The sequence below is a fragment of the Mesoplodon mirus genome (assembly GCF_964341445.2).
Source record: "Mesoplodon mirus genome assembly, chromosome: 3".
Taxonomy (NCBI): Eukaryota; Metazoa; Chordata; class Mammalia; order Artiodactyla; family Ziphiidae; genus Mesoplodon; species Mesoplodon mirus.
In genome coordinates this window covers 165,653,275-165,677,714 of record NC_138978.1, presented here as the reverse complement: position 1 = coordinate 165,677,714, position 24,440 = coordinate 165,653,275, and the positions used below count along the sequence as shown (strand labels likewise).

The following is a 24,440-nucleotide window of genomic DNA, read 5'->3' as shown; positions in this document are numbered from 1 at the left end:
TTTATTTCCATCAAAAACTAGCCTAGTGCACTGAAAGAGGAACTGCATCTCCCTGTGGCTAAACAGTTTATCCCAAGAGGTAAAAGACTCATTTTCCATTTTCCTATCTGATTGCTACTAATCTAACTTTGATTTTACATGAAAGCTTTTGCAGGCCCTAGATATGACAACTTAGCAGACTCTAAGTTTCATAAATAATTGGAATAGCAATTTTTTTTTAACCAGAAGGGAAGATTTCTTGGCTCTCCATTGAATCCCTCATCCCCTCACTTATGCATTCTCGTTCCCAAGAGAACCTTCATCATCTGTATTTCATAATACCTTTTCTCATTCTCAGACTTTGTCTTAAGTGGAGTTTCCCCTGGATTCAGACTCTGAGATAAAGATTTGAAGAAAAGTTTATCAAGAACTTTCCTTGGAATCAACACCTATGGGGGAATGAAAGAACTAGGAGTTAGCAGAGAGAGGAGTAGAACTATGAAACAGCCACACAAAAGTGTCAGCATCCTACAGGGAGCTAGGATGGCCCTTCAGAGTTGTCCTACCTTGTATACCACTCAATCCTATCAAAAGGCCATTGGACATGGGTTTCTTGTCTCCCCCTACTCCAGGGAAGTGTCATAACCTTGTGGAGGCTTTCTTTCTCTGAGGGCAGTTTCTGGAAAGAGACTTGATGTGAGCTGAGTGCTCAGTCATGAAGAAGGGGATTTCAGTGGTACACCACAGTATTCACTACAGATTTCGTTTTGCCTTTCTGATCCCCCTCTGAGTCTCTCAAATTCTTCTAACACAAATTCTCTGCAGACTTAGCCCTGGTGTCTGAAATCACAACTGAGGAGATGCTCTTAGAATTGAATTGAGCCAATAAGCTGATTTTGATCTGAGCCCTTCCACTGACTTGCCAAATCATACATTGTCAAATGCCTCCTCCTGGATGGTGGGGGTCATAAGGGAGGTTTCTTCTTCATTTCATAAAATGACAAGTTAACCTCACTCTTCTGAAAAAAGAACTACATAAGCTCATGGTGTTTATAACCTCACTTGTACTGTGAAGGAATAACACTAGAAATCAACTGGGTTTTGACCAATATTAAGAGAGACAGGAGCTTGGACATGGGAAGGAAGTCAAACCAGGTTCAAAACCCCCTCCACATTTTGTCTCACATCCTCAAGTACAGAGCCACCAAGAGGCTTCAAGTTCAGAGACAAGAGGCTAGTTGCCTCACACCTTCCCTTCATCTGTTAGATTTGTACTTCAGGTAACATAACATACCTTGAAACTTTGAGAGTTAATCTCTCCCTTGTCAAATTTCTTAAGTCTACATAGACAGCAATATCATTAGGGTGAACCATATAAAATTGCCAATATTTGATAGTTTTTCACCTCCAAAAAAAGCATGTGGGTCAACCAATTGTGTAAGCATTCTTAATCTAATTTCTGTTGACCCTAATTGAACTATGAATGGCTTTCAAAGGGTTCTCTTAGCTCCCTGAAATAGTATAACTTTTTAATATCTAAGTATTTATGTGACTTCATTTTTTTGTGGGAAGAGAGGGCACACATGTCAACAAATTTTCTAACAAATTTGTGATTTTCTGCTAACCCAAATTAGGAATCCCTGGGCAGTCAGAAGAATACAGAAAACCCAAATTCCTAACTGTCTAGCATTCAGCTAGAGGAAGTCACTTAAGCTCTCAGAATCCTACATTTCACTTGTATAATATAACCTTTGTATCCTGGAGATATTATAATAAAAAGGTCTCAAAAAGGAACAAAAGCCCAGTGAGCTTATTGGAGGCTCCAGCAAGGCATGTAATCATGTTTGGCAAACTGTAAAGTGCTATGCAAGATGAAAATAATATGTGCTCACTTTCTCCTGTTCAAGGGCCTTCCCTTTCTCTCTGGAATCAGGAAGTGCCATAGATGAATGAAAATGGAAAAGCACACACAAAAAATAACATCTCAGTAATAACCAAAAGCATTTTAAAACCTCAGAGAAGATTCTTTTCAAGTTTGTGGTATAGTTTTATGTTCTGCTGTCCAGGGACCTCCACAAAGGATGACCTGGACGTCGAAATGCTTGGTCTGGGAGTCTATTAAGTGTGTTTGTACCCAGCAGGCAGATGGAAGAGGGATTTCTTAAGCCCAAACAGTTCTGCACCAGGAAAACATTCTTTCGGTCTTACCCCTCACAAGTGGCCAGAAGTTAGATCCAGCAGTTAATGTGAAGGCTTTGGATGGAAAGCAATTGAGTGTGCAGGACTGGTTTTCCACTCTATCAGTAAGTCTCAACCTATCTGCCTATCATCTATCTATCTATCTATTTATCTGTCTATCTATCTACCTATTATCTATCTAATCCATATTTTATCTGTTTCAAAGTATTTTGCTGGAGATTCACTGAGCTAATTTCACTGGCAAACATTTTATTTTTAGACTGTTCCTCAGTCCTGAGAATCAATTGCTTTTCTAAAAGATCTTGCCTCCTTTCTGATATCTAACTATACTTTGTCTTCTTCATAAAAGGCACATTCAAATTAATTTTATATTGCCCTGTAATACATAAATGCAATTTCCTTGTTAAAACAAATAATAAAACTTTACAAATAAAGCTTACAAGTCCCTTGACCTCTTAGCATCTTGGACTTTTCTCTTGGGCCATGCCTGGTCCTCATTTCAGATCTGAGTAGTCCCAGAGGAGGTGCATCTGGTGTGCTTTGTCTGGAAAGGGGCTGCTCGTCATATTGTACATTTGATGTGGTGATTAGAGGAGTGTCATACTTGTAGTGGCAAAGGTGACATGGGGTAGAATAAGCAGAGATTTGTGTTGACAAATTTTCTGCTCTGGCCAATACCTATTTTCACATTTAGGAACATAAAATCCATTATTTATTTCATAAAAAATAAAAATAGCCTAGACCATTATATATATTAAAATAGCTCTCCTTGGCTGTGGAAAGACCAGCTTATTATTTTCTTTATAAAAAAATTTTTTTGGCTGCGTTGGGTCTTCGTTGCTGCACACGGGCTTTCTCTAGTTGTGGCGAGCAAGGGCTACTCCTCGTTGCAGTGTGCAGCCTTCTCATTGTGGTGGTGGAGTCTCTTGTTCCAGAGCACGGGCACTAGACACACAGGCTTCAGTAGTAGTGGCTCACGGGCTCTAGAGTGCAAGCTAACTAGTTGTGGTGCATGGACTTAGTTGCTCCACAAAATGTTGGATCTTTCCCGACCAGGCGCTGAACCCGTGTCCCCTGCATTGGCAGGCGGATTCTTTTTTTTTTTTTTCTTTGTTTTTAAACATCTTTATTGGAGAATAATTGTTTTGCAATGGTGTGTTAGTTTCTGCTGTATAACAAAGTGAATCAGCTATATGTATATATATATGCCCATATCTCCTCCTCCTTGCATCTCCCTCCCACCCTCCCTATCCCACCCCTCTAGGTGGACACAAAGCACCCAGCAGATCTCCCTGTGCTATGTGGCTGCTTCCCACTAGCTATCTATTTTATATTTGGTAGTGTATATATAAGTCCGTGCCACTCACTCACTTTGTCCCAGCTTACCCTTCCCCCTCCCCATGTCCTCAAGTCCATTCTCTACATCTGCGTCTTTATTCCTGTCCTGCCCCTAGGTTCTTCAAAAACTTTTTTTCTTTTTTTAGATCCATATATATGTGTTAGAATATGGTATTTGGTTTTCTATTTCTGACTTACTTCACTCTGTATGACAGTCTCTAGGTCAATCCACCTCACTACAAATACCTCAGTTTCGCTTCTTTTTATGGCTGAGAAATATTCCATTGTATATATGTGCCACATCTTCTTTATCCATTCATCTGTTGATGGACACTTAGGTTGCTTCCATGTCCTGGCTATTGTAAATAGAGCTGCAATGAATACTGTGGTACATGACTCTTTTTGAATTATGGTTTTCACAGGGTATATGCCCAGTAGTGGGATTGCTGGGTCAGATGGTAGTTCTATTTTTAGTTTTTTAAGGAACCTCCATACTGTTCTGCGTAGAGGCTGTATTAATTTACATTCTGACCAATAGTGCAAGAGGGTTCCCTTTTCTCCACACCCTCTCCAGCATTTATTATTTGTAGATTTTTTGATGATGGCCATTCTGACCAGTGCGAGGTGATACCTCATTGTAGTTTTGATCTGCATTTCTCTAATGATTAGTAACGTTGAGCATCTTTTCATGTGTTTGTTGGCAATCTGTATATCTTCTGTGGAGAAATGTCTATTTAGGTCTTCTGCCCATTTCTGGATTGGGTTGTTTGTTTTTTTGATACTGAGCTACATGAGCTGCTTGTATATTTTGGAGGTTAATCCTTTGTCAGTTGCTTCATTTGCAAGTATTTTCTCCCATTCTGAAGTTGTCTTTTCATCTTGGTTATGGTTTCCTTTGCTGTGCAAAAGCTTTTAAGTTCCATTAGGTCCCATTTGTTTATTTTTGTTTTTATTTCCATTTCTCTAGGAGGTAGCCAAAAAGGATCTAGCTGTGATTTATGTCATAGTGTGTTCTGCCTATGTATTCCTCTAAGAGTTTGATAGTGTCTGGCCTTACATTTAGGTCTTTAATCCATTTTGAGTTTATTTTTATGTATGGTTTTAGGGAGTGTTCTAATTTCATTCTTTTACATGTAGCTGTCCAGTTTTCCCAGCACCACTTATTGAAGCGGCTGTCTTTCCTCCATTGTATATTCTTGCCTCCTTTATCAAGATAAGGTGACCATATGTTCTTGGGTTTCTCTGGGCTTTCTTTTCTTTTCCATTGATCTATATTTCTGTTTTTGTGCCAGTACCTACCATCTTGATTACTGTAGCTTTGTAGTATAGTCTGAAGTCAGAGTGCCTGATTCCTCCAGCTCTGTTTTTCTTTCTCAAGATTGCTTTGGCTATTCAGGGTCTTTTGTGTTTCCATATAGATTGTGAAATTTTTGTTCTAGTTCTGTGAAAAATGCCAGTGGTAGTTTGATAGGGATTGCACTGAATCTGTAGATTGCTTTGGGTAGTATAGTCATTTTCACAATATTGATTCTTCCAATCCAAGAACATGGTATATCTCTATGTCTGTTTGTATCATCTTTAATTTCTTCCATCACTGTCTTATAGTCTTCTGTCTCCTTAGGTAGGTTTAGTCCTAGATATTTTATTCTTTTTGTTGCAATGGTAAATGGGAGTGTTCCCTTAATTTCTCTTTCAGATTTTTCATCATTAGTGTACAGGAATGCCAGAGATTTCTGTGCATTAATTTTGTATCCTGCTACTTTACCAAATTCATTGATTAGCTCTAGTAGTTTTCTGGTAGCATCTTTAGGATTCTCTATGTAGAGTATCATGTCATCTGCAGTGACAGTTTTACTTCTTCTTTCCCAATTTGGATTCATTTTATTTGTTTTTCTTCTAAGATTGCTGTTGCTAAAACTTCCAAAACTATGTTGAATAATAGCGGTGAGGCGGGCAGCCTTGCCTTGTTCCTGATCTTAGTGGAAATGGTTTCAGTATTTCACCATTGAGGACGATGTTGGCTGTGGGTTTGTCATATATGACCTTTATTATGTTGAGGTAAGTTCCCTCTATGCCTACTTTCTGGAGGCTTTTTATCATAAATGAGTGTTGAATTTTGTCCAAAGCTTCTTCTGCATCTGTTGAGATGATCACATAGTTTTTCTCCTTCAATTTGTTAATATGGTTTATCACATTGATTGATTTGCGTATATTTAAGAATCCTTGCATTCCTTGGATAAGCCCCACTTGATCATGGTGTATGATTCTTTTAATGTGCTGTTGGATTCTGTTTGTTAGTATTTTGTTGAGCATTTTTGCATCTATGTTAATCAGTAATATTGGCCTGTAGTTTTCTTTTTTTGTGACATCTTTGGTTTTGGTATCAGGGTGCTGGTGGCCTCGTAGAATGAGTTTGGGAGTGTTCCTCCCTCTTCTATATTTTGAAAGAGTTTGAGAAGGATAGGAGTTATCTCTTCTCTTAATGCTTGATAGAATTCATCTGTGAATCCATCTGGTCCTAGACTTTTGTTTGTTGGAAGATTTTTAATCACAGTTTCAATTTCAGTGGTTGTGATTGATCTGTTTATATTTTCTTTTTCTTCCTGGTTTAGTCTTGGCAGGTTGTGCATTTCTAAGAATTTGTCCATTTCTTCCAGGTTGTCCATTTTATTGGCATATAGTTGATTGTAGTAATCTCTCATGATCCTTTGTATTTCTTCAGTGTCAGTTGTTACTTCTCCTTTTTCATTCCTAATTCTATTGATTTGAGTGTTCTCCCTTTTTTTCTTGATGAGTCTGGCTAATGGCTTATCAATTTTGTTTATCTTCTCAAAGACGCAGCTTTTAGTTTTATTGATCTTTTCTATCATTTCTTTCATTTCTTGTTCATTTTTTTCTGATCTGATCTTTATGATTTCTTTCCTTCTGCTAACTTTGGGGTTTGTTTTTCTTTCTCTGATTGCTTTAGGTGTAAGGCTAGGTTGTTTATTTGAGATGTTTCTTGTTTCTTCAGGTAAGATTTTATTGCTATAAACTTCCCTCTTAGAACTGCTTTTGCTGCATCCCATAGGTTTTGGATCTTCATGTTTACCTTGTCATTTGTTTCTAGGTATTTTTTGATTTCCTCTTTGATTTCTTCAGTGATCTCTTTCTTATTTAGTAGTGTATTGCTTAGCCTCCATGTGTTTGTATTTTTTTCAGATTTTTTTCCTGTAATTGATATCTAGTCTCATAGTGTTGTGGTCGGAAAAGACACTTGATACGATTTCAATTTTCTTAAATTTGCCAAGGCTTGATTTGTGACCCAAGATATGATCTATCCTAGAGAATGTTTCCATGAGAACTTTAAAAAACATGTATTCTGTTGTTTTGGGCTGGAATGTCCTATAAATATCAATTAAGTCTATCTTGTTTAATGTATCATTTAAAGCTGTGTTTCCTTATTTATTTTCATTTTGCATGATCTGTCCATTGGTGAAAATGGGTTGTTAAAGTCCCCCACTATTATTGTGTTACTGTCTATTTCCCCTTTTCTGGCTGTTAGCCTTTGCCTTATGTATTGAGGTGCTCCTATGTTGGGTACATAAATATTTACAATTGTTATATCTTCTTCTTGGATTGATTCTTTGATCATTATGTAGTGTCCTTCTTTGTCTCTTGTAATAGTTGTTTGGTTTTTTGGGGTTTTTTTTGTTTTGTTTTGTTTTTTGCAGTACGAGGGCCTCTCACTGTTGCGGCCTCTCCCGTTTGCGGAGCACAGGCTCCAGACGCGCAGGCCCAGCGGCCATGGCTCACGGGCCTAGCCGCTCCGTGGCATGTGGGATCCTCCCGGACCGGGGCACAAACCCACGTCCCCTGCATCAGCAGGCAGACTCTCAACCACTGTGCCACCAGGGAAGCCCTCTTATAATAGTTTTTATTTTAAAGTCTATTTTGTCTGATATGAGAATTGCTACTCCAGCTTTCACTTGATTTCCATTTGCATGGAATATCTTTTTCCATGCCCTCACTTTCAGTCTGTATGCGTCTCTAGGTCTGAAGTGGGTCTCTTGTAGACAGCATTTTACAGGTCTTTTTTGTATCCATTTAGCCAGTCTTTTTCTTTTGGTTGTAGCATTTAATCCATTTACATTTAGGTAATTATTGATATATATCTTCCTATTACCAGTTTCTAATTGTTTTGGGTTTGTTATCGTAAGTCTTTTCCTTCTCTTGTGTTTCCTGCCTAGAGAAGTTCCTGTAGCATTTGTTGTAAAGCTGGTTTGGTAGTGCTGAGTTCTTGTAACCTTTGCTTGTCTGTAAGGTTTTTTATTTTTCCTTCGAATCTGAATGAGATCCTTGCTGGGTAGAGTCATCTTGGTTGTAGCTTTTTCCCTTTCACAACTTCAGATATGTCCTGCCATTCCCTTCTGGCTTGCACATTTTCTGCTGAGAAATCATCTGTTAACCTTATGGGAATTCCCTTGTATGCTATTTGTTGCTTTTCCCTTGCTGCTTTTATTATTTTTCCTTTGTATTTATTTTTTGATCGTTTGATTAATACGTGTCTTGGCATGTTTCTCCTTGGATTTATCCTCTATGGGACTCTCTGTGCTTCCTGTTCTTGATTGCCTATTTCCTTTCCCATATTAGGAAAGTTTTCAGCTATAATATCTTCAAATATTTTCTCAGTCCCTTTCTTTTTCTCTTCTTCTTTTGGAACCCTATAATTTGAATGTTGGTGCGTTTAATGTTGTCCCAGAGGTCTCTGAGACTGTTTTCAGTTCTTTTCATTCTTTTTTCTTTATTTGCTATGCAGTAGTTATTTCCACTATTTTATCTTCCAGGTCACGTGTCTGTTCTCCTGCCTCAGTTTTTCTGCTATTGATTCCTTCTAGAGAATTTTAAATTTCATTTGTTGTGTTGTTTCTCATTGTTTGTTTGCTCTTTAGTTCTTCTAGGTCCTTGTTAAGCATTTCTTATATTTTCTCCATTCTATTTCTAAGATTTTGGATCAACTTTATTATCATTACTCTTTATTCTTTCTCAGGTAGGCAGCCTATTTCCTCTTCATTTGTTTAGTCTGGTGGGTTTTTACTTTGCTCCTTCATTTGCTGTGTATTTCTCTGTCTTCTCATTTTGGTAACTTACTGCATTTGGGGTCTCCTTTTCGCAGGTTACAGGTTCATATTTCCCATTGTTTTTTGTGTTTGCCCCCAGTGGGTAAGGTTGGTTCAGTGGGTTACGTAGGCTTCCTGGTGGAGGGGACTGGTACCTGTGTTCCAGTGGATGAGGCTGGATTTTGTCTTCCTGGGGGCAGGGCCTGGCATGCAGATTCTTAACCACTGCGCCACCTGGGAAGTCCAAGAGCAGCTTTTAAAAATATCTTCTTTGTTCACATAAAGTATACACTTTTAGTATTCTAATTATACAGCCAATTCTAGAAATTTCTTTGTCTATATATACGTAAAAATAGGTTTTTAATAAATGCATATTGAACTGAATTTTTAAAACTCTATTAAAATAGTTATATATACAAAGTATATTTTTCATATATCCCATTTATAAAGTAGAGATACATTCTATACCAAGAGCTTCAAGTATTACCAATTTCTATGGAAGCAGAACCTGGAGTATCAATTCACATGTGCAAGTGCCATTTTAAAAAAGCAGATATGAAATTTTTTAGCCCATAAATTTCAGAAAAGCATAATTCTCTATATACCAAAATATATGGTTGTATGTTTAATTTTAAAACTTTCTTCTTTATCATTGTCTTTCTGAAGTATAAACAGGATAAAAAATAATTTCTTTTTGGAAATAAGAATTACTGAGTCCTTACTAGATGGTAGGCACTCTCCTATGTGCTTTTACGTGATTTCATTTCATCCTCATAGTGACTGCCTGAGATAGGTAGTATATCTGTTTCTCAGATGTGGAAGAGGCACCCTATGCTCAGAGAGGAGAGATGGATAGTTCAGATCTACCCAGCTAGTAAAGACAGATTAAACCCAGGGTTCTGCCTGGCCAACGCTCCCTCCAGAATGGTGAACGCACTTGATTCCCTTTACCATGGCTCAGATTCATTATGAACATATGTGCAGGCTCAAACTTGTCTCTGCTTTTGGGGTTCCAATAGTTGTATTAGAGAGTTATACTTCTTTGTGTCTAGTCGATACTGTGAATCGTATCAGGTATTCAGATGAGAATGCAGTTTGGCTACCTCTCTGTGTCACTGTGAGAGGAAATGCCCAAGACTTGGCATCCAGTACCATGATCAAACCCTTGTCTCTCGTTGCTTTGTGTATCCCAACATTTATCTGCCGATGTCTCACCTGTAGTTTTCCTACTTAAGCCACAGACTGGAAATCCTGGCATAGCTGCTTCCCACAAATCAAGGCACAGAGACACTGCCACCAAGAGCAGGCTTTAAGGTTCAAAGTGATTTGGGATTCAAAGACCCTTAGAGCAAGGAGATGCAAAATGAGATGGAGGTTTTGGGCATGGGCCCTCAAGATGGAGAAATCCACACCATAAGGCCTACAAATTAGTTTCAGGTGGGTGGTGACTATTTTGGGACCCAACAGACAGTGGGAAAACTAAGCTCTCCTGTTGCTCATTGAAGCCATTCCATTCTTGGAGTCTGAGGCCTACTGAGGTAAAGCCACCAGGTACTTGTTTGGCCTCTGTTTGTTCCTGGCTCAGGAAACAACCCAGAGCTTTCTTCCAATACTCCAGTCTCTTTTGTGGTGTATGAAAAGGAAGAGGTTGTGGGAGTTCCCAGGGGACTTTGATGTCATTTGGGGCTGGGGTTGAGGGCTTTGCATTAGGCTCCTGGTTACCTTATGGTGTGTTTCATGTCTAGCGCTCATCCAGCCAGGAACAAAGGACCTCGTATTGCAAGCCATAACCTATGGGTCTGGAAGTTTCTTAAGTTATAAAGAAATATTTATCACTTCAAAGAGGGGAAATGAAAAGGGGGAAAAAAGACACTGTAAAAAAGAGTGTGGCTGGTCTTTCCCTCAAAGGAGGAAAGGAAGAAGGGAGAGTTGTGCTACACTGACCACTGAAAATCATAAAATCACCCTAATTGAGCCAGCAGTGCAAATGGACACTCTATAAACACACCACCAAGGCTCAGGAAAAATCAGTCTGCAGACAAGGATGAATTCTTATTAAGATGGAAAACATATTTTACTCTCCTGCTCCCCATTTTAAGAAAAGGCCTCTGCCCTTAGATGTTGTACCCTGCTCTGACACTGAGGACAGTTTTTCTGGAGCTTTATCCCCTTCAGAACCTGATAAAAAGCTAGAGAAATACACACAGAAGGTTGTACAGTCCAGCACCAAATTCTAATAATGCAACAACCATCCAACACCAGGGAAGACTGGAGATAATTCTCAATAGAAATTAAGAGTAATGTTGAGCTATAGGAAATAAAAGTAGAATTACTGCATCAAATAATTTCAATATGGAAAATAAGTTCTCCAGGTCATTCCCCAATCTCTGAGGTGTTTTCTTTTATATTAAAGGATTTCCAGGGACAAAAACATCCATAGTTTACTGTGAAAGACTGTTTCTTTGTTAATTAGTCTAGCCATCTAGGTATATTTCTTATAGATAACTGAATTTTCCTGTGAATTTTCATTGTTGGCTTATTCTTCAGCCATGGATAGGGTATATGTGCTTGAGGCACCAGAAGAATAAGAATAAACAGTTTGGCAGCTTCTAATCTCAGAAGCAACAGAATCTTCAATAGTTTCTCTTCCATGGCATAGTTCAAAAGCTAAGTGAGAGGTTCTGATAAAAACTTTAAGGGAGAGACAAGGAGATAGGGAAGGATAATTAGCTATGCCAGTTTAGAACAAAGTGTTAGCAAGGTGACACTCTTGTCCACGTCTCTCAGTTTGGAGATAGGGAGGTATTGTCTGCCTATGCTGTGGTTTACTGTCTCCAGCGATGGTCTATTTGAGTGATCTTTTTGAGAAATTTAAAGAAAGATTCAGGTGACAAGCAATTGGTTGACATAAAAAGTCTCATAAAAAGATGGGAAGCTCAGTAGCTGAAAGTTATCTTCTTTCCAGCTAATTTTGACTTTTGATGTGACTGTGGCTATCTTTCTGTGCCTACTCCATGTTTTTTCCCATTGTAAAGGAGAAGGGAGCTCTTACTTTATGAGTGGTGAGCTATTTGAGAAGTATAAAAACAGTGTGACACGTGCCTTCATAGCCCACTGGAAATAATGGCTCGTACATGTATGTGCTTATGCCTAGGTTTGTTTCAATAGACCAGGAGTGGCCACAGCAATTTTCATTTTCTTGACATCTGATGGCCTGGTGCCTGGGGAACATCAGCGGCCAACAGTGACCCTTTACCTGACCGATATCAGTGGAAACAACCACTCTCTTGGTGAGTCTGACAGTTATCCCTTTAGGACCACTAGAGGACTATCCAGTAGACCCAGGAATCAGCTTGATGTCTGTCTCTGATATTGTTTGAGACCTTGCTTATGTCATACAGATATTGAGAAGATAAAATGAATACTAGATATGGAAACTTGGTACTACATGCAAGACTTAAAATATTATTCATCTCCTTGTTTCTCTTCAGGAAGCTATGAACTGTCATGCCAGCATAACCCACTGGTTATCAATGTAACCCATCACTCGAACGTCCTCTTCCACCATACCACCTCAGTGCTGCTGAATTTCTCATCCCCACTGGTGGGCATCTCAGCAGTGGCTCTAAGGACATCCTCCATCACAAGTCCTTCAGCTTCCAACAACTGCATCCCAGAGCACGAGGGGCAAAATCATCAGGAACAGAGGTACAAAGTCCCCTTTCTTCCTTTTTTCTTTCTTTTTGTTGTGATGTGTTGCTATCATTTTCATACATACTATTGTATATATAGTGGGTGCTTGTTCACTAACTAAAAATGGGTCTAAGAACTTCTAAAAAGACTTAAGAACCAAGCAAAGAACAATTCACAGAAGGCACACTTGTGTTTTATATTTTCCTCTTCTTTCCTTAGCTGAGAATAATGTTTATGTAAATATTTATCATCTTTAAGATCTTAAAATCTTTTTTACATATAAAACCACTGCCTTCACATCAACATTGCTATGTAAACTGCCAAAAATTCTCTGCCAAAAACTCAGTGTTCCCTAAGCGATGTATATTTTTTCACTTGTTCCCACCTGGACAGTGTATATAGCAAGTTTAACAATTAGTTTCTAAGGCATGTCGTATAATCAATTAGATTTACGTATGGAAATCAGGACTACATTAGCTATATGTGCCCTTCTGTGGACATCTGTCATTATCATCTAGATAGCATTTCCTGGACTCTCAGCTCCTGCTAGTAAGGAACTGTTCTTCATAGCATTGGTATGCCCAAGGTTGGCCCTGATGGGGCAAGGAGCAAGCCAAACACAGTAATCTGTGCTGCACTTGGGCTGGACTCATTCTATGAATGGTCTAATCAGTTGAGTGGCACTCTAGGTAACAGGGTTTGTTCCCTCAAGGAGTGAAGTGTCAGGCAATTGGGATCCTAGTCACAAAAGCTGGAGTTGCAGGCAGCACTCCATCACCAAGGAGGGACTCTGATACCACCTTGCCCAACCTAGGTATCCCAGAAACCCAACCTTGATTAGGGAATAAGTGTAGACAGTACTAATATAGTATATTAGTTATCTTTTGCTGTGCACCAAATTATAGCAAAATTTAGTGGCTTATCACGGTTTCTGTCAGTGAGGAATCTGGGTGCAATCAGCTAGGTGCCTCTGGCTTAGAGTCTCTTATGAGGTTGCCATCAGCTGTGGGCTAAGCGTGCAGTAACCTCAAGGCTCAAGTGGAGCTGGAGAATTCACTTCCAAGTTCACTCCTGTGGCTGTGGCAAGCCTCGGGAGATCTGCATCCAAACTCACTCACATAGGTGCTGGCAGTGGGCACGCTCACATAGGCATGGCTCAGTTCCTTGCCATGTGAGCGTCTCCATAAGGTGCCTGAGTGTCCTTATGACATGGCGGCTAATAATCCAAAAAATAAAGAGAACCGGAGAGGGTGAGTACATGAGAGTCTGCCCAGAAAGGAAGCCAGTCTTTTTATAACATAATGTTGGAATTGACAACCCATTACTTCTGGTATATTCTATTCATTAGAAATGAGTCAGTTAGTCCAGCCCATACTCAAGAGGAGGGATGTGCATCAAGGCATGAGTCATTAGGTGCCATTTATCACATGCAGTAATAGTAGTTTATGTTAATCAAGCACTAACTACGTGTCAGACATTGTTGCAAGTGCTAGGAAGGGATAGGGTCTAGGTAACGGACATTGCAACACTAGCTAGTTCATCTGCAACGTTTAAGTCTCCTTAGTGAGCAAAAGTCTTCAAATATTAATGTAGAATGTAGACTTTTGTGTGTGTGTGTGTGGTATGCGGGCCTCTCACTGTTGTGGCCTCTCCCGTTGCGGAGCACAGGCTCCGGACGCGCAGGCTCAGCGGCCATGGCTCACGGGCCCAGCCGCTCCGCGGCATGTGGGATCTTCCCAGACTGGGGCACGAACCTGCGTCCCCTGCATCGGCAGGCGGACTCTCAACCACTGCGCCACCAGGGAAGCCCTAGACTATTAAAATAGCATTTTTTACTAGAATTATTGCCTCTGTCCCATGTGTTTTCCAATTATTTTTTCTATTGGTTCTACCCTCTGGCCTCAAGCCATACAGAATTTCTTTCAAGTCCCTGAAACATGTGTTCTTGATGAGCTCCATGTCTTTGCACACAATGTTCCTACTTTCTTGAATGCTGTCCAGTACTTCTTCACTTCAACTCACACTTGACCATCATGATTCACCTTCATCTATGAATTTTTGGCAAACTCCCTCCCTGTTTCTGTAGGACATTGTACACAACCCATGCTTTACAAAAGCAGCTATCACATAAATATACCTATTTATTTACTTGTTGTTCTTTCCCACTCTGAATTCCCTGCAGTAGGAATTCTGCTCAGTATCTCTCAGTACCTACTAAAGGCCCTGGCGCATAAGAGGTGTCAGAAACTGTGCATTGAATGACAGTTACAGATTTTATCTCTAAATCTTCCACGGGACGGAACTGAACAAGCAAAGCAAAAAAGAAGTCACAACCTCTGTAGACCCCAAGGGACAAGAATTCCCCTCACAACAACAGCTGTGAAGTTTTGACAAAGAAGTTGATTAATTATGATCACTGCTGCTAGTTCTTCACTTATTTTCATTTGGCACTGTGGGATAAACAAGTTTTATACGCATGCATGCAAACCAGTAGAAATAAGATATGATTCTCCAGTTTACACAGAGTGTATCTGGAATGCACGAGAATTTCCAAACCACATGTGACTGACAGGAGCCATGCAAATTGACTTTTCCTTCTCGGCCAGAAAATCAGTGCAATATAGTAAATTTTGATACACAGGGAACCTAATAGATCCCACATAGTTTCTTTGTGGACAGATCTAAAATCTAAATCCCTATGTATTCTCAAAGAGTAGAAGTCTTTTAGCATCTTTGTATCAATCACAGTTGTAAATGTAGATAGACCATAATATGAAACCCTCAAATTCTGGGCATACTGAGAGGGATTCCTGGCTACCTCCTTCTTACCCCTTATGACCTGAATTCCATTAATACTAAAATGGGCAAGGGAGAGCTGACAGACGCCTTGCAGTAGAAGATGTGTTATCCGTTTTGTATTTAACCATTAATGACCAATGGTCGGTCCTCCTACAACACTTTATCCTTAAGTCAGCCTGACTGACCCACAGAATCTCAGCTGAAGGCCAGTAAACCTAAGTCTGGCTCTCCAGTGACATTCATGATCCTTACCTTGGACTATTTGGCTTTGATCTTTCTCTTCATCTTGTTTCCCATTCTGCTCTGATGGCTACCCAGTTTATGACCCTTTGGACTTAGTCTACTGATAATAAACGCCTTAGTCCTGAAAACCAACTTTAGTGTTCTTGGTTTTGGTCGCCAGTGCCCAGTAAGAGCTGAATTCATTCTTACTCTCTGGCTATTTCCTGCTCTAGCCACCTTGGGGAAAGGTCCTGCATAACCTTCCACAGGATCCCATGAGTTGGAGTGTCAGGCAGATCCCCAACTATTCCAGGACTGTGTTGATGGCTTTGGGAAGTGGGAACCATCTTTTTGATTAATACAGTGGGATTTTGAATGTGTCCAAGAAACAATCCTGGCACTAATAGGTTAATTTTCCTAAATGAGTGGATTCGCTTGCAGATAATCAGGGCTCATGTTATCTACTTTGGAAATTCACAAGGTCAAGTCTAGAAGAATTTACTAATAGGCAAGAATTGCTGATGGGCATGTGTTTCTCCTACAACAGGATTCTGTTTTTTCAGTCACATGAATACAATGAAAACATTAGTTGCAGCTTCTCTGACGCTACCTGATGGTATATCCATCAGATACCCCCGTGTTGAATCTTCTGAAGATGAAGAATATTATCGCCTTTTTCAGGACATAGGCTGATAGCAATGGTTGAAACTTCTGATTACTCATTTCTTTTCAGCATTTGTACTTTTCTTTTATTGATTTTTCTATCTACCTGCTCTATAAAGGGTTGGGAATACAGTATAACCTTCCAGACAATTGTGCTTCTTTCAGTTTTTCCTTGTATTTCAAATACTTCTGGCTTTTTATAATTTCATTTTACATAATTAGGTGTATAAATGCCTGTGACTATTTTATTTTTATTAGGATCAAAGCTCTTGCCAACCTTTTTGCCCCTTTAAAAGGTTAAGGCTTGGGGGCTTCCCTGGTGGCGCAGTGGTTGAGAGTCTGCCTGCCGATGCAGGGGATAGGGTTCGTGCCCCGGTCTGGGAGAATCCCCCATGCCGCGGAGTGTCTGGGCCCGTGAGCCATGGCCGCTGGGCCTGTGCGTCCGGAGCCTGTGCTCCGCAACAGGAGAGGCCACAACAGTGAGAGGCCCGCCTACCACAAAAAAAAAAAAAAAAAAAAAAAGGTTAAGGCTTTGTATTATGCTTTGTCTGGAATTAAAATTTCCATCCCTGCTTTCCTTTTGTTTTTTTTTGTTTGTTTGTTTTGTTTTGTTTGCGGTACGTGGACCTCTCACTGTTGTGGCCTCTCCCGTTGCGGAGCACAGGCTCCAGACGCGCAGGCTCAGCGGCCATGGCTCACGGGCCCAGCCGCTCCGCGGCATGTGGGATCTTGCCGGACCGGGGCACGAACCCGTGTCCCCTTCATCAGCAGGCAGACTCTCAACCACTGCGCCACCAGGGAAGCCCTGTTTGTATTTGTTTGATAAATGCTTGCCTTTGTTTTATTTTTAACCTTTCTCTATCTTCACTGCCAGTGAGGCCAGGGCACATTGCTTTACTGCATTGTTTACAAAGACAGTAGGATTTCACTGTGTAAAACTACTCCAAGCTTTTATTCTGAAAATTTATCTCATGGTCCTCAAGCCTGTAGCATTCTTTAGGACTCTGTAGCATTTTTACCTTTGGGACAGTTATCTCCCAGGATTCAATGGCCTTTGCCAATGGTTCTCCCTTCTCCCCACTTACTTCTACCTCACCCCACCAAGACCCTTATACTTCCTGACCGGAAATCTTGAAATGAGTAAAGAAAGGGTACTGATGAGGACTGATGGATAGAGAACAGAACTGTGACCCCTGAAAAGCAGTGCCCAGCTTTCTGGTCTTTACAGGGGCCAGGGAATGAAGAGTGACCTGTTTCCCTCTTTTCTTTTAGTATGGCTCTATTCTTTATTTGCTTTGCTTTTTTCAGAAAACAAAACAAGAAATGCATGTTTTGGCTTCCGGTGATATTTCTTAATTTAACTCCAATACATTTTGAAATCAGGAGAAAAATCCTCAGAGTCCAGCTATCCACCTTGGTTTATGGTATTGATAAGAGTTTTCATATCTTTCTGTATTGTTGGTATTTAAGCGGGAAACAGGGAGAAATTACCTCAGAGTATTCTTGTGAGATTACCTGAGAATGATCCATGTGGAGTTTGTAGCACATCCAAACACCAGGTGGGAGGACAGCTCAGGCAGTTTCCACACCATTTCCCATCTTTATCATTTTTACCATCCTCCTTTTACAAGTTGTGACAGTTATCAATCAACTTATTGCTTCTCACCTCTAAATCCACCCTTATCACCCTAACTCGTAGTACTAGAGCAGGGTTTTATTGATATTTATCCTTTGCTGACTGGCACAGCGTTAACTTTTGTCAACAGAGGGTTCTGGAAACACACTGTAGGAGAAAGGGTCTTCTCTTCCTGGTTTTGATGTACTTTCTTCTCTCTGGCTGCTGTGATGGGCTCAGCAGTGGTGTGCAGGACACCTGTGGTCAAGTACAGCAGGAGTTTGGGTTCCCAGTTGGCTCTTCACAACAGTAGCCAAAGATGATAGCTTGGCAATTGGTAATTGTGATCCCACTGCGTGTCATTGATTATTAGCATCCCATTTCCCATTGACAAGTAGCTCAGCACTGTACTCAAGCCCAAAGGCACAACCAAACAGATTCCCAAGCTCTATCTTTGTGACTCTATACCCTACTACCATTTCCAGTTCCATTGTTTCAGTCAGTCAGTCAGGACACAGTAATTAGAATAGAGGAAGATTAATATAAATAACTAGTAACTAGTAACAGAGGATTAACTACTAAATGGTAAAGAGAACCCTAACATAGAAGAATGATAGATATAGGGAGCAATCATTACTTTTAGGGATGAGGGAAGAGTATCCAAGGAAGAGTACCTGACCCCCTCCAAGGCTGTGATGTTGATCTCATTGGAGAGGGTGGAGCAGTGGCACACGGGGCGACAGAGAAGTTTGCTGAGGTTTCATAGGCTGAGACTGGCAATCAAGAAACCACCCACTGGGGTGCTGATCAAAGCTCATTAAGAAGCTGTCTGTTGAGGTGCTATTGGGACTTTATGGAAAGCTGTCATTGGGGTGCTGCTAAGACTTTCTGGGAGGTCACCTGCTCGGCACTGATGACACTTGATGGGAGGCCACCCATTGGGGCGCTGCTGAAACCCCGTGGGAAGTCATTGACTGGGGCGCCTTTGCTGGGAAGCCAGCTGCAGTGCTGGTAGAACTGCCGGGACACGCAGGGTGTCACTGAAACTCATTAGGGGGTGAGCACCACTAGACCAAGGCTGTGTTGGACATCGAAGAGCTGCAGAATCAAGAAGAAAAAGCACGTAGGAACCAAGAAGAAACACCCCTTCCTCCTGCAGTGTCTCTCCAGTTACGTCTACTGGGAAAACATGACATCGTGCTAAGTGGCAAAAGAGCAATATTTGCATGGTCCACCTCTAGTATCGCAAAGCAGGGCAATGAAGGTGGAGATTTGGAACTGAGAGGGAATAAGCTGTAACTGGCAGAAGATATCTTGTCAAATAACCATGAAGAAACCCCTTCTCTCTGCCTTGTATGTTCCAGATTAAGATTTTCTTTAAGTTCTTGGCTTTAATACTAAGACCAATTTTCAATATAACTTTTAAGTAGACTGACCTAACTGGAAATGCATATTTTCTTTTTTTTAATGCTTTGAACTTAAGTCCAAGGCAAACATAAATTATAAATATCTCTTTAGCTTATTCAGTATAAATACACATTCTGATTGAGATGGAAAACAAGTAATAGATACTCATAAATATAAAACTATCGTGGGTTCTGAGGTTTACCTTAAACTATAGGTTATCAAAGCCAAGTATTCTAATATACAATTGAATAGGACATTAATCTTTTAAAATGAATATTCGTGTGGAAACCTGAGTTATTTCTTCTCTCTCTCTCTTGTTCTCACATTCTTTCTCACTCACTGTATATAGTCATGCTTTGATCCTTCTTATCTTTGTGGATAATTGAGAGTTGAGTTGTGTAAAAATTTATGTCTAAAACAGTGAATATGTGTGTGTGTATACACATTGTAATACATTGCCGTATTTTATTTCACATAGAAGAAAGGCTTCTGAAAAATTTAATGTAGACTGATTTGTAAAACTAATTATTCTATATGGGGTGTGTGTGTGTGTGTGTGTGTGTGTGTGTAAAGAGGCAGACTATTCATCATTCAAAAAATATTTATTAAGTGCCTACAATATGCCAGGAATCATTTTTCAGTTGAGGAAACTGAGACTCAGTGTGTACAAATTCACGTTATTTAAAACTAGCAAAACTAAGAGTAGTATCAAAGTAATTTGTTTTTAGTAAAGAAAGCTTTCATTATATGAACTAAAAGCTGTATTAGAAACATACTCATGTGACACAGAGGTAGAGAACAAACGTGTGGACACCAAGGAGGGAAAGCGGGGGGTGGTGGTGGGGTGAATTGGGAGATTGGGATTGACATATATACACTAATATGTGTAAAATAGATAACTAATAAGAACCTGCTGTATAGCACAAGGAACTCCACTTCGCTGTACAGTAGAAACTAACACAACATTGTAAAACAGCTATACCTCAACAACAGCAACAAAATTGATTAATTAATTAATTATTTAAAAAAAGAAATATACTCATGTCTATTACTCTCCAAGAAATCCTTCCACCCTCCCTCAAACTGTATTTGGATTGCGGTAAGAAGATTTTAACTGGCCCTGGAATAATTAAAGAACACCTGTGTTTTAGATATGTTTATGCAAATGCAATATTTATTTTGAGGAATCCATGAAACCAAGAAATGTAGATGTGGGCTACAAGTAATGCAGGTGATCTGGTGATATTTGATGGAGTAGGTAATAAATGGTGGAATTGTAAGGATATTTTGGAATTTTGGAAAAGTTCAGGAAATGAATTATCTAGTGGGGCAATTTTATGGGCAGAATCCAGGGGATTTGGGGTCATTAGAAAAAGAGAAATTTTGCCCCAGCTCCTATGTGGTCCTAACCCAGACAAAAAGAATCTTATTCCTCAAGGAGAGAAAATCAGAAAAGAAATATTCCATTCTCTTGGAGATTAGAAGTACAGGTAAGCCAGAAGGAAGACTACAATTTAAAGCCTGGTTTGTGTATGTATTAGTTTTCTGCAGCTTAAACCAATACACATTTATACTCTCACAGTTTCTGAAATTCAAGATTTTAGGTCAGGCTTAACTGGGTCCTCTGTAGGCATTTGGTCCCAAAAGGCTGCCAGACTGAGGGCCTTTTTTTACTGCTGGATGTTGCACAGATGCTGTCCTCAGTTCCTTACCCCATAGCCATCTCCATGGGGCAGCTCACACTTGGCAATTTGTTTCTTCAAAGCCACAAAGAGAGAGTCTCTCAGCAAGAGTACCTTTCAGTCTAAGATTGTGTACTCAGAAGTGACATTGTCACCTTTGCCATATTCATTTGGTTAGAAGTAAGTCACTGGTCCCACCCTCACTCAAGCTGAGAGAATTACACAAGGTTGTGGATTCTAAGAGGCTGGAATAATGTCCACCAAAATATGTTAGGCTGGACTAGTTGACTGTGTGCCTAGACCTTGGAGTTACAAGGATCTCACTACGTGTGTCTCATGGCCTGATAGAGCCACACACTATACTGATGTAGTTTCAACTTACTAGGCAGCTTGGGTCACAAGGGACATGGTGAGGAATTTGCATGCAGGAAAAAAGCATGAGGGAAGAACAATGATTCCCAAAGTAAGGTCTTTTCTTACAGGGATTCCCCAGTTCTTGGTAGGTGGATTATCTAAACAGCCTTTTACCAGAGAATGTCCCCTCAATACTACATTATCTAGGCCCACCACGTCCATTTTATGACTGATCCATTTCTACATTTTATTCCCAAGTTCATTTTCCCTTTTTCCTAAGCCTGAGCCACCTTCTCAATAGCTCAACCAGAATGGTTACAGTGTTCATTAAAGTGAAAAACAATCAGTAATATCAATTGGGTTTCCTAGAAAATCATAAAATTATTTTAAAAATCTAAAAATTAAAAAGTGGTTATTATTTAAATGATCTGCATTCTGACTCTTTTCATAATGTAGGACAATTGAGGGTTAATTTATTTAGCAATTTTGGTCTAGTGAAATGTGGTTATGTATGTGTAAGTGTGTGTGTGTATGTTATTTTACACAAGGCAGTCTTTTGGAGAAGATTAATATGCATTGAATTATGTAACTAAATTTTTAAATGATTTAACTTTTTAAATGATTGTGCCATTCAGAAAGGCATTATTTTTTAAGTGAAATATAAATATTTTTGTAAACAGCAGTGTCATCCCCAGATTTTCTCTTCTCTTTCTTTCCTTTTATCTTTTCTGCATAAATCTGGATTTTCCTCTTTAGTTAAAGCAAACTGAGCATGAGCACATAAAGTCTGAGTCAAGAGGAAATAATGAACACATACATTGTGGTCTCATATGATTGCATATTCAAGCCAACAGCTCTTAAGCAGAATTTATCTTTTGCATTAGAAACATTTACTATTAGGCTGTTACTGTGGACATCAGTGAGAGTTCAGCCTCCATCTCTTTTATACTTGACATAATGCCTCACGTAATTAACATACCTGCCATGTTTTGTTAATCATGCTTGTGTAAAGAAAAGAATCAGGTAATTAAAAATGAATAGGGACTTCCCTGGTGGCACAGTGGTTAAGAATTCGCCTGCCAATGAAGAGGACACGGATTCAGTCCCTGGTCAGGGAAGATCCCACATGCCTCAGAGCAACTAAGCCCGTGCGCCACAACTACCGAGCCTGTGCTCCACAACTACTGAAGCCCGAGCGCCTAGAGCCCATGCTCCACAACAAGAGAAGCCACCACAATGAGAAGCCCACGCACCACAACAAAGAGTAGCCCCCCCTCGCCACAAGTAGAGAAAGCCCACACGCAGCAACCAAGACCCAACACAGCCAAAAGTAAATAAATAAATAAATTTATTTTTAAAAATGAGTAATCAAATAGTGTATAGCTGATTTGGTTTGAAGTGCCTCAGGATGCACAGAGACCTGCAAATTTGTGTACATGTATATTAGTTTAGTCACTTTTGTTTTCTCTGTGGAGCCTCTGTTCTTCAGATTCTGTTTCCTGAAGCAGGGACTGTAAAAAATAAAATAAATAATTCAGGGAGAAAAGCCAACAGTCAGCTACCACCAAATAATTCATATCTTTCCATTTGCGATTTACAAACTTCAGTAACATGCAGGGTTAATGCTATCTCAGGCTGGCTCCCCTCAGCTGCCTTGCCTCTTCAGATCCCACCTTTGAATGACATTGCTGTGCTGTGACACAAAAGATATCTTTAGCCTTAGAAAGCTAATCTTGAAAAGGTGGATCTGCTGACCAAGAAGACAGCACCTTCATCAGTAAGTCAAGTATAGAGGATTTCTGGGTCACCCTCCATTGTCCGTGGAGAATTCACTGTAGACATGGGATTTTGGTTGGGGAGTGGAGGGATGTGGTAGAAAGGAAAGCACCTCTTCCATAGAATTCACTTCTATGACTTTTATAACCCCCAGAGAATTTCTGGGAGCAAGTGGCTGTGTTTTCCATTTGGAAGATGTTGGGACTCCTCAGGTGTAAAAATGTTTCTTCTTGGTTGCATCATAGATTACTGGTAGAGCTGGGGCTAGATTATAAGGCCTCTGAGCCTGAGTCCAGGGGCATGCAGCCAGAGCACAGCTCAGTGCCTTGGCATTCCATCCCTGCTGTAATCAGTTTGTGAGCCTGGTCTTGGTAATAGGATCATTCCATCTCTATTATCCGTCATTCTGCTTCATGCTTCATTATTCCCTGGAACCCTCATTGCTGCTGCTTTACCAATTCCTATCGTGCTTCAATTATTTGGAGCTCAGATTTAAAATGCCAACACTTTCCCTTCCTTCTCTTCCTGGATTGGGCCCCTATACCTTGACAGGCTTCTCTGTTCCCTACTCAGTCCTATGTAAAACATTTCAATCACCACCCTTTTGATAGCCTCACAAAGTAAAGGGCTTCTTCCTTTCTTGTGCTAGGGGCTACAGCTTAAAGCATCTATTTATCCTTTGGCTCTTCATCTTTTATATTTAGCATAGGGTTTCCTTTTAATGTTCCAGGATGATGGGAAGTGTTCTCTCTTGCTGCTGGGAAAGGCCCTATAGAAATGAAATATGTATTGCATTTCTATTCATTTGATTATCTTCTTCCCCAAAGCAGTTTAGCAAATTAACATTGAATCTGTTTTTGCTTCTTAAGCAAGAAAAGAATTATAGCTGCTCAGTTGTTCCCTAGGTTTCTTGCTCAACTTCCTTTTCCCAGAATGATTTGTCCATAAAATAGAGGGAAGGAGGAGAATCCACTGGCGAGGATTCTGGTTCTCCTGGCCGATGATGGATGGCCTGGTGAAAGACAGATCTGCTTTGGGAGACACAGTGAGCTGTTTGAGTCTTTTCAACTGTTTACTCTCATGGGGTTATAGAGGAAAAATGGAAAGGTCATGGACATGGTCTCACTTAGGGGTTTATTGGGGCACGGCTAGACTACTCTAGAAATAGCCTTTATTAAAATATTACGTTGTCTGAGATGGTTCCTTTATTAAAATATTACATTGTCTGAGATGGTGGGATACATTCTTAGAACCAGTTGGGTGGCAGCTTTCAGGTTTCAGATTTCAGGGCTACAGGCACAGACATCTTAGGAAGACTTGGGGTTGGAGTCTACCGCTAAGGCTGGTTTCAAAACAGTGACTTCACAACACTAATTCCCAATGCCTTATCACAGTGTCTGAAAGTCCACAATTAGGAATTATTTTGTCCAAGTCCTGATAATCTCCAGCAGTCTCTTTAAAATAGTCAATAACCACTTAATAGAAATAGAAATGTCTTAAGTCGTTATCAACTGTTTATGCCAGAAGTATTCTCTTATGGACCTTGCCAATTCAAAAGTATACCAGAGCCCTGCTGAAATGCAACCTAGTGTAGGTAATTGGAAGTTTGGGGGA

The 24,440-nt window shown here is 40.0% G+C and overlaps 1 protein-coding gene across 1 annotated transcript in view; it reads left to right on the top strand.

Moving 5' to 3' along the window:
* The window catches only part of PAPPA2 (pappalysin 2), a gene marked incomplete at both ends in the record, with an annotated part of 309,213 nt that overhangs the window by 196,668 nt on the left and 88,105 nt on the right, over positions 1–24,440 (top strand). The window contains 2 exons of the mRNA XM_082613770.1: positions 11,770–11,905; positions 12,107–12,323. Coding sequence (XP_082469896.1) covers positions 11,770–11,905; positions 12,107–12,323 — 353 coding nt within the window. The remainder of the gene's footprint in view (positions 1–11,769; positions 11,906–12,106; positions 12,324–24,440) is intronic.